The following is a 17,789-nucleotide window of genomic DNA, read 5'->3' as shown; positions in this document are numbered from 1 at the left end:
ATATATACCCTATATTATCAGCATATGGTTTCCAAGAAGTAACTTGCTCAAATATTTAAAGCACTGGACTAGCAGATCCTGATATTCTGAGCAACAATGGTTGCACTTGAAATAGATGATGTGAACAATCATTAGAAGCATCCTACATCTGAAAGTTTATGAAAATATAGACTTACGATTTTAACCTGGGCCCATACTTAAGGGGGCGGCTTTATTGATACTACTATTTGTGACTGATAGAAACACCCAGTGCATTTTGCAGCCTGGCCTCACCAGTTTAAGGACAGAAGTATAATAGATTATCACATTCGGAGAAGTAAGATGTCATACCATGATTAGTGGCTTAATGGAGTATGGATATGAAGCTTACACCTTTTTTTTTTGTATAATTTAACTTAAAATGATTGAATGTGTTACAGGGTAACCAAGGAAGACGGGCGAAACGTTACTCCTCTCAACGACAGCGGCCACTACCAGAAGCACCTCCTCCACCGCCACCACCACCACCTCAACAACCAGCACCAGCCCCAGCACCAACCCTCGGACCAGCGCCAGCTCCAGCCCCTGCGCCTATGCACATTGGCCTCATGGAAGGACACTATTATGACCCACGTAGGAGGATTTATTTCTCAATTTTCTATCTGACATGGTCTTTACAACAACAACACGTTTAAAATTAGTTTAGAATGTTGGGATCACAAAATGCCCACTAAGATTATTCTCGTCTGGTTTCTTTTTAAACTTCTCCATTTGTCTAATTAAAAAAAACCTTTAAATGCATTTATCCTTGGACTACATAGTACAGAAATAAGTAACATTTCGAATTATTCCTAGTATGTTTTAATGGATTGGAAGTTGCAGTGTCTGTTTCACAACATTTGATAAACAATAATTACTTTTGTATTTTGACGCATTCCCACTTGCTGTTTGGTATTTCCATACAGAATCATCAAATAGAAGAAAGGATTGACAAGCAACCAGTTTACGTCTTGCAGGGCAAATTATTTTTCTTGGGTAAAACCCATTGTGTTGTCAATTAATTGAAGTCATTACTTAGGTAGCAGTGCAAAAGTCAGCATGAAAAGCAAGTTCCAAAGGATTGTTATATTATGCTAATGTTATATCTTTGCAAAGACTAATTTTGCAGAGTTTTATTGTGAATAATTACCCGTAAGCAGTTTTTCAATGCTCTGTTGTCAATGCTGTGACCTATCACCATGATCTAAACTATGATTCCTGTTCACAGTACAATTTCAAGGACCAATATATACCCACAATGAAAGTCCAGCTCCTCTACCACCTCAAGGCATGATTGTACAGCCAGATATGCATCTTCCACATCCAGGTATATTAATTTTTAAAATAAAGATTGTTATGAAGATGTGGGTGTACTGTACTTTTAAAGGTGTTAAAAGTGAGCAGAACTACCTGACGGCACCAAGTGTTCTTAACAAGATGCAATGTAACCTTTTGGTCCAGCAGCCAGTGTAGCTGGTTGTCTGAAGAAAAAAAAATGCAAATTCAAATTAGGCCAATCAGTTTAAACTACACCCTGAAAAATATCAAACTCCAATCCAGTTTGAATTGAGTATGTTGACATTATTAAAAGCCGTTGACACAGTCCGATGCTTTGGGGGCATAAGACCGGGAAAAATTGAACAGTTGGGGGAGAACTGCCAAAAGACCAACAAAGGTAGGCTGCTAGTCAAAACTCTGAGACACACTTGTCTAAAGAAGGAGTTTACACAGAAAAATATCAACACTGACCTGGAGAGCAAATCTACAGAAGAAGATATAAAGAGAAGATTTGATTGCTGGTTGGTTTTGAAATGTGAATTTTTCAGTAAATCTTAATCGGGTTTTCTCGGCCTAATATTATAGAAGGGAAAGTAATAGGTTAGAGGAAGGAGTTGTAAATTGCTGGTAGATAATTATTCTCTGTTAAATTTTGGGAAATAAAGTTAATTTTTACTTTAAGTAGTGACATTTGGGATAGTTCTTGGCCTCTCAAATTTTCACAGATTACCACACGGGTAAATCTTTCTTGTGTTGGTTTAATATAGTGGAGTGGGGGGGGTGGAGACGGGAGAGGAAAGGGGTGTTACTCTGTCATAACAGGAAGGACAATTGACTAGCGTCCACTTGTACTCAGTAGGCTGAGGGAGGAAGATCTTAATTGAAAATCCATACGATAGATTCAATGGTTGGATTCACATTTGATTAGTTAGAGGGAACCTCACTACTGAAACAAAGAGTAATTCAGCAGGTCTGGCAGCATCTGTGGAGGGAAAGTGGAGTTAAAGTTCAAAGTCAGGTGACCCTACTCCAGAACCAATCACAGTTGGAAAAGGTGGTAAAGGGGGAAGTGAGCAGATAGGTGATGGAGTCCAGAGAGAGATAGAGAATGAGTGTTAAACAGACGAAGATATGGTAAACCAGGGAAAGAAACACCATAACTAAGTGAAAATGGGTGACCATTGCTCAAAGCAGCTCGTGTCGTGACAGGTCTTGGGGTATGGGAATTTTTAAAGATGGTAGAATAAGGTGTTCAGGTTCTGAAGTTATTGAACTCTATATGGAGTCCTAAGGGCTGAAGGGTCCCCAAACAGAAAGTGAGATGCTGTTCTTCTAACGTGCACAGAGCCTCACTGAAGCATGACAGCAAGCATGAGGCACAAATGTTGGCCATGAAACACAGTCATGTGTTCAAGTGGCTTATTTTTGCGGACAAAAATATTGGTGTTCTACAATGCAGTTACCCACTCTGGGTTTTATCTCCCTAATGTAGAGGAGACCATCTTGTGAGCAGCGAATGTATTAGAGTAGAATTGAGCGAAGCGTAGGTAAATTGCTGCTTCACCTGGAAGCTGTGTCTGGAGGCTTGGATAGTGAGGAGGAGGAGGAGGAGGATAAATGTGTAAGAAGTGTTGCACCTTCTGTGATTGCATTGAGAGATATTGTGTGGATGTGAATATTGGGAAGTATTAGGAGTGGATGATGAGAGGACCTCAAGGATTATCCCAGAGGGAACGGTCCTAACAAAATGCTGACAAACCTCACCTCTGAATTCTTTCATTAATGAATTTTTACCTTTTATCCAAATTTCTCTATATCTATTAATTTATGCTGTTGACCTTTTCTTTTAAGCTTTTAGTTCTTGTGGAAGTCCATCCTGTATAGTTTAATATTTATGAATTGTTCCTTGGAGTCTTTGTGAACTATGAACTATCTTTGGCTTGTTCATCACCTAATAGCTGATCGTTGTCAGTTCCAGGTTTCAATCACCACCAGTCGCCTGGTCACCTCACCAATCCAGGTCTCTATGCTCCACAAGTCCAAATGCCAGCTGGACAACCACCTCCACCTCAGGTGCTGCCCCCTCCCTTCTTCACTCCAGGAATGATGAACTATGGAAACCCCAGTTATCCATACACAACTGGGGGCCTTCCACCTCATATTTATCCAACCACTCAGGTGAGAATGCCTGCAGGGAATGGTTGGTGTGCCAGAGTTTACAGATCGAAACGTATGATCCTTTGATTTATTATGTGGTACACTTTACTATCAGGGCAAAAACCTGAGTACATGCTTGGAGCCAATTTTACCAAAGTGTTTTGCTTTTTATTTTTAAGTAAGGGCAGTAACTTCAGTGCAGTTTTCAGTATTTTTGACAGAATGGAGGTAAGAGCTGAAAATATGTTGCTGGAAAAGCGCAGCAGGTCAGGCAGCATCCATGGAGCAGGAGAATCGACATTTTGGGCATGGGCCCTTCTTCCTGAAGAAGGGCTCATGCCCGAAACATCGATTCTCCTGCTCCATGGATGCTGCCTGACCTGCGGGGCTTTTCCAGCAACACATTTTCAGCTCTGATCTCCAGCATCTGCAGTCCTCACTTTCTCTTCCAGAATGGAGAGTAAACCAAGCATATGTCATTCTTATGCATTAGTGACTGATGTATATCCAAAGTAAAATATCTGGATTTAAACCAATTTGTGGGATCTAGCGAGACAGGTTAAGATAATTCTTTTGAGAAAATGTGTGTTCCCAAAGCAATGGTTAAAAATTAGGTCGCTTAACCTTGCTTGTCTTTTGTATACATTTCCTTTTGTACAAAATTAGCATAATTGGCACCAATTGATCATAGCCACCGAGGTTGCCTTTATTTATTTGCTCTCTACATTGAATCAGTGTCATTTTGAAGCCGCTATCATTCCATGTTTCACGCACCACAAAAAGTGAGTGTCCAGTGAGGCAAAAGCAACTTTGTGAAAAGTAGCAAGACATTTTACATTTGTCACATATCCTGTTTGCCACGGAATTAAGAACGTTTTGGAAATATTAATCATTTGTTGTGTATGGTCAGGCCCAGTCTCAGGTCTTTGGTGGAGTCACGTACTACAACACTGTACAGCAGCAGGCCCTGCCTAAACCATCACCTCCACGGAGACAATCGCAGCCTGTTACTGTTAAACCACCGCCACCCGAGGTACTTGATACATCCGTCATCTGGTTTCCATGCAGCTTAGGTACAACACCATCTGAAGCTGCAAAATATCATGTAATACCACGATAACTTGTATAGATCTATGTATCACAATCTCTACTATTGTCTAGTTAATTTGTTTTCTGAGAATTTGTTATTTTCATTTGCTCCCTCTTTGCTGAAGGTTCATTCTTTCACTTCCTGTTCTCTTCTGTGCTGTCCTTAGCTACCTGTGTTGTTCTTGTCCCACTATGTCCCTTTCTGTATATTTTTTTTCTCCATTTTGTTTACTCTTTCACTAGTTTTTATAAATCTATCAGTCAATATGAAAATTATTGTATGGCCTTTTGTTTCAATGTCATTTTAAACAAAACCACAATAAAAGAAACTTCATTATAATTGAGTATGTCAATGCATTTTTTGCACAGTTGTGAGAAATCGTGTTTAGGGTTCTCCAGTTTTCTTTTAATACCTGTTAATGAGGTGAATTGTCTTTGGCTTGTCTGGATTTGAAAGTCTGAAATTTAGCCAGTCTATCCATGTGTCTATGTGTGGACTTCAAGCATTAACGTTTTCTCTGATTACCTCAAAGTGAATAACTTGCTCTCTTCCATTGTTAACCATTCCTGCCATGTGGCCAATAGTCTGGTTAACACTTCCTGTGGTTCCACACTACTTGGATGGAAAATTGGATATCAGTCTCATGTCATGTACACTGTCCTAAATGTGTTAACAGCTAGAATGTAGTTCTGCAACTGTCTGAAACCACTAAGTAATTCCCTCAAATTTGGAACATTAGCTGTGACTTTTGAGAAGCAGATAGTGAACAGAAACACAGCTGAGTTCTCATGCTGACCTGAGGTGTGTTTGTGCAGCTTCCAGCAATAGTCACTCAGCAGTGATCAGGATTAGAAGCCCAGGTTGATTTTTCTTCTCCTGATCCCAAAGATCTTTGTATTGCCTGGGAATGCTCATATTTTAAGTAATGAAAGATGTTTAACATTTAATAGGAACACAATTTTGGCATTTATTTGCTTTAAAAGTTACCTCTTGTACCAGCTTGTTGAGTTTTGAAGTTCTACAATTTATTTTTGCAGGACACCCGAAGTGAAAAGCTGAAAGAAAGGAATGAAGCTTAATGACTGGAGAAGTCTTTTTGTGAAGTGAAACAGAGCGGATTGCACGTAGAAGTGGACAGAACTGGACTGATAGCCAGAGTCCTCGGTTTGTGGTGCTGGATGTCCTGCTGGCCGAGCAGCTTTCTGAATGTTACCAGCTATTGTTTGACTCTGGCTGCAGGGCATGAGTTCTCGAGGCAGGGCAGTGAGCAACTTGACGCCTTCAGCATTTGTCCTGCATCTGTTCATGAGTTGTGGTTCTTTCGCCACTTTCTGCTGGCTGTGTGAATGGTAACTGCAGCAAACCAGCTGTTGGTTCCACCCAGGTCTGATTTTGAATGAATCCCATGTGATCAAGTGCAACTTAGTAGTTCCTAAAAAGTACAGCAATAACCTCCTGACCACTGAACCTTGACATTGATCAATGTTGACTGATCTGTGGGTCAGTCTGCTCTGGCCTTGTCTTTCTATAACTGATAGTACACATTTTTCAATATATGATCCAATTATTTCTTGAGTCCAGTGTATGGTAATACCTAATATGGGAAGACTGAACTGATTAACTAAATGGGAAAAGAGGAAAGATGTAGCCATATGCATTTTATGTACTGTTTAGGTTTATGCCTGGCTTTAAAGGTGCTCCTGTAGAGTATTAGTTTGGAGAAATTATTTGTCTGTGTCTCATTTTGCTTGATCTTGCTCTTTCTTTGGGGGAAAAAAAAGCCTCATTGACAAGCTTCACCCAAGTCAGGTGCCAAGGCCAGAGGGCCATGTTGCACACCTTCCTACGTGTGTGCTGGAGTGAACGGTCCTTTCATTTCATAACAAAGTCAGTAATCAAGGACCTGTTGTGTTCCACTTAAAAAATCTTTTGCTTTGTATTAACTTTTGAAAGAAAATGCGTGTTTTCTCATGCTGGAAAATGTGAGGTGCGTGCAAACTGATGAAGTGCAGTTGGCTTATGCTATTTCAAATCGGATTGTATTTCAGTTAATACCATCTGCTACCTACTGAGGGAAAGATGACTTTTTTTTATCCCAATGGTAATTACAATACCAATCTGAAATCTTGATCTGTTCTATAAATAATGCATTGTGCATTTGCTGTACAGGATAGAGCTGGCATGAGCATGTGACTTCACCTCTGTGTCAACTCATCTATATTATAGCATTCATGTTGTATAAGAGCACTTTACTTAGGGATAGCCTTGACCTGTTGGTTTGTGGCAATGTGACCATTGATACAGTAAATAAACACGAGCAGAGAAACATTTCAGAGAGGGGCAAGCCAGGTCCAGGTGCTGGAATTTCCACTGACCAATGATTTTTAGGTCAAGACTGTGAAAATTATTGTAAGTTTAATAAACAGTTGGGGATTATGAGTAGTGAGTTGTAGTGTTGCATTATCCATTCTGCCATATGCCGTTGCTTCCCAGGAGGCTGCAGAGGCTGAAATTGGATATTGTATCACCACATTTACCAGGCCACAGGCCTATATGTTTCTTTGTGTTTACAAATCTAAACATTGATGCTGTTAACCTGGATTAATGTGTCTGCTACCCTTGGGGTCTATCTAGCCTGTATCTGTTAGGCTGCTTTTGACAGGTTGTTTATATGTTAACTGCTGACTAATAAGTGTGTAATTATTCCTTATAACAGACATTTTCTAATCTGAAAGAAATGTGTCAAGTATTGCCGAGTGTAAACACTTTCCAAAATGTTGCATTTAAATGTAATAAAGTTTTTTTTTTCATTTTTTGCTTTAAAAAGATTGAAATGTATTTGTCATCTTCACATTTCACTTGTGTGACTAATCTAGACCCCCAGAACACTGTGATGGCTAGTTTTTAACCTTCTTAGAAATTGAGATTTGTAATCAATATTTTTGTTGCCATTTGGTGGACACTGTTTAATAAAGTGTGAAAAAAAATAAAACTTCTTACACTGAAGCTTGTTTTAGCAAAGCAGAAGTTCAACCTTTTCATGTTTCTTGAGTTAATTCTATGCCTGCAGTTCTTTGCCAGTTAGTTTCTTTTAATCGTGAATGCGGCCAATTACTTCTGTACTGGACTGTTCAGACAGCTGTAAGAGAGCAATTATAAAAACAGATTGCTGGAACAGCTTAGGTCTGTTAGTCCCTGCGGAGTGAGCAACAGAGTTAATGTTTGGGAGTAACTCCTCAGAAGATGTTGTACCACACTCAACACTAATTCTGTTTCTCTGTCCACAGATGATGCCTGTCCTGCTGAGTTTCTCCAGCAACATTTTTTGCTTAATTTCAGATTTCTAGAATTCTTAATATTTAGATATCTTTCTCCTGGCTGAAGACGGGTCTGACCCACTGAACCACAATATCCACTACAGGGCTGGCAAGGAGGCAGGTCCTGAATCCACCATCTCATACCAGCCAACTGAGCCAACCTCCACTCTCCCCTCACTACCCAAAAAAAGTCAGTGTCAATGTTGCAACATACTGTACATTTTTAATTGCATGTTGTCACCTGCATAGAGATGGTAAAGGCTGTAATTTCTTTCCTTGTTGCTTGCCATGAAAACCACCTATTACATTTTGCTTTTGTGCTATAGCAATGAGTGCCTTCGAGTAACTTGTCACTCATTAGTCTTCTTGAACCGAGACAATAGAGAGAGGCTGAATAGACTGGAGCTGTTTACCTTGGAGCATCGGATGCTGAAGGGTGACCTCATAGAGGTTTATAACATCATGAGGGGCATGGATATGATAAATAGACAGGTTCTTTTCCCTAGGTTGGGTGAGTCCACAACTAGAGGGCATAGGTTTAAGTTGAGAGGGGATAGATTTAGAAGGGACCTAAGGGACAACTTTTTCACCATAGGGTGGTGCGTGTATGGAACAAGCTGCCAGAAGAAGTGGTGGAGGCTGGTACAATTGCAACATTTAAAAGGCATCTGGATAGTTACATGAATAGGAAGGATTTTGAGGGATATGGACCAAGTGCTGGCAAATGGGAATAGATTAGGTTAGGATATCTGGGTGGCAAGTTGGACCGAAGGGCTTGTTTCTGTGCTGTGCTCCTCTATGACTGTCTGACCTCAGAGCTTGCCACTGTTGCTGAACAGCACCATACAAGTCTTGCTTTAAAAAAAATGCAAGAAACCAGTATTAACTTTACCAGTGGCTCGGTGAATTAAGGTGCGGTTTTGTGAGAATTGCACACCAGACCTTCGTTTCTTGTTTTCTGCTGTAGAAGCTGCTCATGTCCACAACAGCAGTTGACCAGGGATTAGAATAAAAATCTGCAATCACCTACGTTCAGTGACTTTTGAGTGCCCTCTGCTGGCAATGCAGTCCAGGGCCTGTAGGTCAGCTCTGGAATTAGCATTGCTGTGATGCTATCTGCTGTGGAATAGCTTACTAATGACGATAGAAACAGGAGGCCATTCAGCCTTCTGAACCTGTACAACTGTTCAATTATTGCTGATCTGTATTTACTAATCTTTGATCCCTGTCACATGATATCCAACAAAGGGAGTCATGCTATCTTTGACATCCACAGCACAGAAACAGACTCTTTGGCTCATTGAGCCTGTCCCATTCAAAAGCAACCAGAAAACTATTAGAAACTGTGTAGAGTTGCGGAACCACAAAAGAAATAAAGACCTTGGTGGGAGTTATGTACAGGCCTTTTAGTAGTAGTCAGTAGGTGGGGCAGAAGATAAATCAGGGATAGAAAATGCATGTAAAAAAGCACTATTGTGATAATCATGGGGGTCCTTCAAAATACAGATGCACTGGAAAAATCAGGTGGCAGATCCCAAGTAAATGAATACATGGAATATGTATGAGATGATTTTTTTTTTGGAACTGTTTATGGCAGAACCCCCCAGGGAGCAAGCAATTCTGGATTTAGTGATGACACAGACTTAATTAGAGAGCTTAAGATGAAGGAATCCCTTGGGGACAGTGACTGTAATATGGTAGAATTCATTGCAGTTTGAGGGGGAGAATCTGGAATCGGATGTAATGGTATTACATTTGAGTGACAGTAACTACAAAGAAGTGAGGGAGGAGCTGGCTATAGTTGATTGGAAGGGGAACCTAATGGAAGATGGTGGAGCAGCAATGGCAGGAGTTTCAGTGGGCAGGTAGTGTAATTTGGGAGGCATAACTGAAGCTAATCCCAAGGAACAGGAAGCCATGGCTGACAATGGAAGTCAGGGACCAACATAAAGGCAAAAGAATGTGAGCTGGTGAAGATTAGTGAGTTCCCTTGAAAAGACAACAGAGGGCAACTAAAAAAGCAATGGGAGTGGGTGGAGCAGGGAAAAGATGAAATATGTGGGTAAGCTAGCTAGTATAAAAGACTGCAAAAGGTTTTTTTAGACATATAAAAGGTAAGTGAGAGGCAAGAGTGAACACCAGACCACTGGACATCAAGGCTGCAGAAATTGTGATGGTGAGCAAAGATATGGCGGAGGAACTGAATATGTACATTGTATCAATCTTCACCGAGGAAATTGCTAGTAGCAGATGAGGACTTAACAATGTCACTCTGCAGATGTTAACGCATCTTAAAAGATGCAACTGTTGTACTGAAACTGAGTTAAAGTGTGAAATAAAAGCAAGCTAAGTCATAACCTATTTACTTGTAGTGCATTCCTCTACAGTGAGATCTCAATAACCTATACTGGGCTGGAGAAGAAGCAGAGTAGTTTCCACCTTGGTCATCTCTGATATATATTAACAGTATTTCCTGATTAGACGCAGTAACCAACAAATCCTGGGGCATGTAGGTTCCATCAGCATATGCTTATTACTGACCCAATGACCTCTGTGCTAAATTCATCAGACGCGGGCAACAAAAACAGAAATTGCTGGAGAAATTCAGGTCTATGGAGAGAAAGAGTTAATGTTTCAGGTCCAGCGACCCTTCAGAACTGATTGTGGCTTAGAAAGGTTGGTGCATCTGCTGGGTGGGGGAAAAGGCAGTGTAAACAATTGGTGGAGATGGAGCCATAAAGAGAGCACAGCAATTGAGCAGAAGGAGGAGTGGGTAATGGTGAGCCAGGGAGAAACATGAGCTGATAATGGGGGGGGGGGGGGGGGGTAGAATTCATGAATGACTTCAGGGCCTGAGCACCTTCACACACACACTAGGCGTCCTGAGAGAAGCTACTTTTTCACCAATGCTAACGCATTTTCATCCTGTGATGGTCCCTATTAGCAGCTTTTCTCTCACCCCAACTCACCATTATCCAATTCTTTGCCCAATTGCTGTTCTCTTTCTTTGGGTTCCACCCCCACCTCTCATTCACTCCTTCCCTACTCACCTTCAGCGTATATACCAACCTTTTTCTAGCCACAATCAGTTCTGAATAAGGTCTCTTGACCTGGACCGTTAACTCTACTTTCTTTCTACTGATGCTGCCAGTTTTTCCAGCAATTTCTGTCTGTGTTTTAGATTTCCAGCATCCTCAGTTTTTTTTTTGTTCGCCTTATGATGACTGCAAACTAAAGCTGTTTGTGGTGAATTAGCCAAAGTCATAACCTCCTGGATATCCATGCAGCACCATAAGGACACAAGCAAATGGGATTTAATGGTGACAGCGACTGACATGACTGTGAGAAAGTCTTTGATATCTATGTCCTCTGCAGGCTGACTTCAGAAAAGTAAACAGAAGCTGAAAGCTCAGCTGGTTGAGCAGAAGACAGAGACCAACAAATCATGCACCTTCTCAGTGAACTGCCTCCCTCTGCAGATATTTCAATGAGATTACTTTCCTGAGCCACACAAGGTCATGTTTAATTTAGGGCTGACCACCACAGCACAAAGGTAAAAACAATGACTGCAAACGCTGGAAACCAGAGTTTAGATTAAAGTGGTGCTGGAAAAGCACAGCAGTTCAGGCAGCATCCGAGGAGCAGTAAAATTGGCATTTTGGGCAAAAGCCCTTCATCAGGATTACAGGCAGAGAGCCTGAAGGGTGAAAAGATAAATGAGAGGAGGGTGAGGAGAAAGTAGCATAGAGTACAATAGGTGAATGGGGGAGGGGATGAAGGTGATAGGTCGGGGGGGGGGAGGGTGGAGCATCTTACAAGATGGAAGGTTGCCACTTTCAAAAAAAAACAACCTTACAGTTTAGATTGTCCCACAAGAATTGGGGCATGGTGGTCAGTGGTTAGTACTACTGCCTCACAGCACCAGGGATCTGGGTTCGACTTGCAGATTCTCCCGGTGTCTGCGTTAGCTTTCTCTGGGTGCTCTGGTTTCCTCCCACAGTCCAAAGAGTTTCAGGTTGATTGGCCATGCTAAATTGCCCTTAGTGAGAGGGATGTGCAGTCTAGGTGGATTAGCCATGGAAAATGTGGGGTTGTGGTGAGGGGTAGGACTGGGTGGGATTCTTGTTGGAAGCTCAGTGTGGACTCAATCACCTGATTCCACACTGTAGCATTCCAAGTAAAAATAGCTTCTCTGGATGTCTACTATAAATATTTTCAATGCTTTAAACACCACATTGGTTCATCCTTTGACACTCTAAATTTAAAACAAGCTTTTTTATGTAATCTGTCCTCTTTAACCAACCCTTTAAACTGAGATATTATTCTAATGATTCTGCAATGTATGCTCTTCAGTAATTTAGAATTTATTGCACATTTCTAATTGCCCAGAAGGTAGTTAAACGTCAACCACATTGCTGTGGGTCTGGGGTCACATATAGACCAGACCTGGTAAGGTTGGCAGTTTCCTCCCCTTAAAGGACATTAGCAAACTAGATGGGTTTTTTTGACAATCGACAACGGATTCATGGTCATCACTCAACTCTTAATTCCAGATTTTTATTGAATTCAAATTCCACCGTCCGTCATGGCAGGAATCAGACCCGGATCCCCAGAATATTACCTGGATCCCTGGATTAACAATGAAGTGACAATACCACTTGGCCATCACCTCCCCTCTTTAGTGAGGGTTTGTATTTCAAAAAAACCACTTGTGGCAAACGTGTAGTTAGTTTGTGTATGACACCCTGCACACTTAACAATGTAAAAAGAGTAGTCCGCTTTAAAAATAATTGATTGGAAATAAATATGATGCCTCCAATGGGAGGCAGAGTAACAAGAAAGTGCCTGGTAGAGGGTTCACAAGAGATTTACCGTGATGTTGCTGGGTATGGAAGGTTTGAGTTGTACAGAAAGGCTGGATAGGCTGGGACTTTTCTCACTGGAGCACAGGAGGTTGAGAGGCGACCTGATAGAAGCTAATAAAATAATGAAAGGGATAGATAGAATTGATGGTAGTTGTCTTCTCCCTGAGATGGGGTTTTCAAGACCAGGGGGTACATTTTTAGGTGAGAGAAGAGAAATTTAAAAAAGACATGAGGGGCTAATTTTTTGTGTGGAGGTTTTTGTGGAGAATAAACTTCCTGAGGAAGTGGTAGATGTGGGTATAATTACAACATTTAAAAGACACTTGGATAATTACATGAGTAAGGAAGGTTTAGAGGGATATGGGCCAGTAGCAGGCAGGTGGGGCTAGTTTAGTTAGGGATTATGTTCAGCTTGGACTGATTGAATGGAATGATCTGTTTCCGTGCTCTATGACTGTACGACCCCATGTGTCTCCCAGAACCGTTAGTCTGTGTTGTGTTTCTTTATTTTCAGATACCCCATATAATTAAGCAAGCATGAGAGTTCTGCTTAGAGACCGGCTTTGCGAAAGTGAGGACTGTGGATGCTGGAGATTAGAGACGAGAGTGTGGTGCTGGAAAAGCACAGCAGGTCAGGCAGCATCCGAGAAGCAGGAGGGTCAACGTTTCAGGCATAGGCCCCTCATCAGGGAATGGAAGCAGTTATGCCCAAAATGTCGATTCTCCTGCTGTTCAGGTGCTGCCAGACCTGCTGTGCTTTTCCAGCTCCACACTCTCGACTAGAAACTGGCTTTGCCTTTCCCTCTCAGTTTTAAAACACAATCACGCTACTCACAGCAAAACCCAGTTACATGCTCAAAGTGTAGAAATTTGCAGGATTTGTTGTGCAATGACTTGCTCAAGACATTGCCTCTCTGGCAGACATGTCGTTAGCCTTGGTGCAATTGATCTGCGGAATCCTTGCCCATGACGAAGAGCCTTTAGTCAGAGTTCACTGTTCAGAACTCCTCTCCCTCACAGGTACAAAATAATCAGAAAATACGGCGAAATGTTTTACAGCAGCTACACATTTTATCTAATCGCGAAATAAGCAATAAAGCAATGTATTGAAACTAAAAGCAATCCAAAGTTTTCAGTAGAATATCAAAATAAATATTGCCTATTTCCTTGCAAAGTAACACTTTGTTATTATTGATACAGCTCAGTGGATTTGTGATTTAAAACAGATTCATTCCAGTTACGACTGAGATGAGAATTATTTTCTCTCTGAAGTCGATGCTCTTTGGAATTCTCTTCCACAGTGGAGGCTGAATCACTGAATAGAATCTTGGCTGAGTTAGACTGTTTTGTGATTGACAGTAGAGCCCAGAGTTCTGAGGGACAAAGTGGAAAGTGAAGTTGAGGGCACAACCAGATCAGCCATAATGGTAGAGTATTGTGAAGCAGGCTTCAGGGCTGAATGGCCTATTCTTCCTGGATCGTGCATTCTCTGGAATTGATCTGAAAAACTAGAGGGCATAGGTTTAAGGTGAGAAGGGAAAGATTTAAAATGACCTAAGGGGCAACTTTTTCACACAGAGGGTGGAACATGCATGGAATGAGCTGCCAGAGGAAGTAGTTCTTCAGTAGTTTTACAACATTTAAAAGGCATTCAGATGGGTACACAAATAGGAAGGATTTAGGGGGGTATGGGCCAAATGCTGGCAAATGGGACTAGATTAATTTAGGATATGTGTATAATTTAGGACTAGTTGAACCAAAGGGTCTGTTTCCATGCGGTACATCTCTCTGACTCTATGTCACTGTCATCCTACTGTTCACCTGCTTTGTTCTATACAGACAGGTAGAAGGGAGTGCCATTTTTCGAGATATTAACCAATCATTTTCTATTTGATCCCTTTGAGAGCAGTAACAAATGCACTGTGTGCATACCTTTGTCATTGTATATTGGAGATTTTATAGTCCTGATGTGGAAGATTCACACTGATATTGTATTTCATATGTTGTCAAGTCAAAAGTCCATTGAACAATGAATCCTGAAACTAATGAGTACCACATGTGGTAAACTTAACTGCTCTGTCCAAAAGGGAGTTAGTTAACACAGTATGATCACTATATGCACAAATCACTTTTCGGATGAGAAAGGAAAGTTGCTCAAGTTTAACTTAGACAGAAACATACAGTAAGACTTGCTATTAGGAGAAAGATAGTCTCTTTTATGAAATTGAATTGAATTATCTTTATTGCCACATGTACTCAGATAAAAACAATGAAACGTTTACAAGTCACCACTCACAGGTTCAAGGCGCAGATCTTCAGTACACATCCTTAAGGAAAAAAGATGAAAATAAAGAAATAGAAGGTTCAGAACAGCAGTCCTTCCGACCCAGTACTCAATGGCACCTAGCCCCAGACCATGCTGGGCCTTGACACCAGACCACGCTGAGCCTTGACACCAGACCACACTGGGCCTTGACTCCAGACCATGCTGGGCCTTGACACCAGACCACGCTGAGCCTTGACACCAGACCACACTGGGCCTTGACACCAGACCACACTGGGCCTTGACTCCAGACCATGCTGGGCCTTTACTCTAGTCTGCAGTGGGCCTTGACTCTAGACCATGCTGGGCTTACTCCAGTCTGCACTGAGCCTTGGCTCCAGTCTGCGCTTGGCATTGACTCCAGTCTGCACTGAGCCTTGACTCCAGACCACACTGGGCCTTGACTCCAGTCTGCACTGAGCCTTGACTCCAGTCCGCACTGGGCCATGACATCAGATTGCACTGGGCCTTGACACCAGACCGTGCTGGGCCTTGACTCCAGACCGTGCTGGGCCTTGACTCCAGTCCGTACTGGGCCTTGACTCCAGACCACACTGGGCCTTGACTCCAGACCGTGCTGGGCCTTGACTCCAGTCTGCGATGGGCCTTGACTCCAGTCCACGCTGGACCTTGACTCCAGACCAAGCTGGGCCTTGACTCCAGACCACACTGGGCCTTGACTCTGGGCCTTGATGGGCCTTGGTTCAGATTATTCTGGGCCTTGACTCCAGTCTTCAGTGGGCCTTGACACCAGACTACATTGGGCCTTGACTCCAGGCCACACTGGGTCTTGACACCAGACCACACTGGGCCTTGACTCCAGACTACGTTGGGCATTGACTCCAGCCATACTGGGCCATGACTCCAGTCTGCAGTGGGCCTTGACTCCAGACCATGCTAGGCCTTGACTCTAGGCCACGCTGGGCCTTGGCTCCAGACCACGCTGGGCCTTGACTCCAGTCCAGGCTGGGCCTTGACTCCAGACCATGCTGCGCCTTGACTCCAGTCCGCGTTGGGCCTTGATTCCAGTTCGCATTGGGCCTTGACTCCAGGTCATGCTATGCCTTGATTCCAGACTCGCTGGGCCTTGACGCCAAGCCATGCTGGGCCTTGATTCCAGACTGCGCTGGACCTTGACTCCAGGTCGCGCTGGACCTTGACTCCAGGTCGCGCTGGGCCTTGACTTCAGACCGCACTGGGCTTTGACTCCAGACTGCACTGGAGTCTTCACTCTCGGCTGCACTGGGCTTCCCCTTAAGACTCTCAAGGCCGGGAGACCGCATTGGAATCACCTTGGACGTCCATGGTGGCCAAGAGATCACCACGCCAGGCCAAGAGGTTACCGCCTAATTATAAAATGCTGGCCCACTCACATCCCACTGAAGGAATAAAACCACGTTTGATGGAAGTGTTCCAAAGTGAGAAGTCTGGACACCAATTCAGAGAAAGGAATAAGTTTTCCCATTGGTGGAATTATCAAAAATCTGGTGACACCAATTTAAGGCAAATGCCAAAGAACCAAAGGCAACCTATGAATTGTTTTTTATTTATACAATTATTAGTTTATTAAAGATATATCCCTTTCAAAATCGAATCCACGTTTCTACTGTTTTCTGTAGATTGGATCCCAACAGGGAAGTGTAATACACTGAAGTATTCCTGTCATGTCCCATTTATATAATTTAGTCATTGCAGGTACGTCCAGGCACTACATTATACTTTCTCTTCGACAGCCCTTCTTGGTCGACGGTGACTTGGTTCCACATTAAAACAAGAGTTCTCAGGTGACTGAAGAGTCCACCACATAATCTACAGTCTCTGTCCCAGGAGGGGCTGGTGGTGGTCGGGGGAATGGGAGGGTGCTCTCTCTGGTGAAGCTTGCTGTCGATGAGAAGCTTTGAGGTGGACAGATCCTCCTTCAGCTGCTTTCCCTTCACCTCCGGCAGTGCTGAGCAAGAGTTTCCCAGGTCTCGATGGGAACGTTGTATTTTTCTAAGGAAGGTTCGAGGGTGTTTCAGAGGCATTTCCTGGGGCTTGTTTGTAGTGTTGAAGCTCTGAGTTGACCATTTCTTTCATGGGTCCCATGATAGGCATGTGGGCAATGTGGCCCAGTTGGTAGAGCTGATTGAGCTTGGGGATGTTGGTCTAAGTGGGAGACACCGATGGGTGCACCTTTCCTAAGAATGGACTGGCAACATCTTGCTAGAGGCACGTCCCCCAGTGCCCACTGTAGTAGTCTACATCACTGAGCTATAAAGGCATGCAGGTAACACCACTGCTGTTTATACCATGAGATTTTTGTCAGGTTTGAGGTCCTGGTGTTTAAACTCAGCCTTCCTCAGGCAACTGGTACACTGAAGGCCATACTCATTTGCTGTTCAAACATGCGTTGTGCTTGCGGCTTTTTCTTTGATATTTGCTCGTGAGATGTGACGGGGTCTTCCATTGCACATCCCTAATTGCCCTTGAACCTTGGCTTGCCAGTACCATTTCAAAGACCAATTAAGAGCCAACCACATTGCTATGGCTCTGTAGTCACATGTAGGCCAGACCATGTGAGGATATCATTTACCTTGACCACAGGTCATTACCGCCAACCCAGAAAGGTATTTCTTACAATAACCAATGTCTACATGGTCACCAAAGTCTTATCCACCTCATCAGCTCTTGGATCTCCTGGTTGTTCTTATTGAAGCAAGTAGATTTTGTTGGAGTTTCCTGGTCAAATAACCAAGTGTCAC

At 42.7% G+C, this 17,789-nt stretch overlaps 1 protein-coding gene across 3 annotated transcripts in view; it reads left to right on the top strand.

Moving 5' to 3' along the window:
* casc3 (casc3 exon junction complex subunit) overlaps positions 1–7,513 on the top strand; it is a 33,485-nt gene extending 25,972 nt beyond the window's left edge. The window contains exons 9-13 of one of the 3 annotated variants that reach the window (XM_060848851.1): positions 420–612; positions 1,247–1,345; positions 3,269–3,474; positions 4,364–4,486; positions 5,581–7,513. In XM_060848851.1, coding sequence (XP_060704834.1) covers positions 420–612; positions 1,247–1,345; positions 3,269–3,474; positions 4,364–4,486; positions 5,581–5,622 — 663 coding nt within the window. In that variant the 3' untranslated portion in view covers positions 5,623–7,513. Of the gene's footprint in view, positions 1–419; positions 613–1,246; positions 1,346–3,268; positions 3,475–4,363; positions 4,559–5,580 lie in introns of all 3 variants that reach the window. The other 2 variants (XM_060848849.1, XM_060848848.1) reach the window with 2 other exon arrangements.
* The last annotated feature ends 10,276 nt before the right edge of the window (positions 7,514–17,789 follow it).

The sequence above is a fragment of the Hemiscyllium ocellatum genome, chromosome 32 (genome assembly GCF_020745735.1).
Source record: "Hemiscyllium ocellatum isolate sHemOce1 chromosome 32, sHemOce1.pat.X.cur, whole genome shotgun sequence".
Classification (NCBI taxonomy): domain Eukaryota; kingdom Metazoa; phylum Chordata; class Chondrichthyes; order Orectolobiformes; family Hemiscylliidae; genus Hemiscyllium; species Hemiscyllium ocellatum.
The sequence above is the reverse complement of the archived record's forward strand: the minus strand, read 5'-3'. Positions and strand labels throughout refer to the sequence as shown.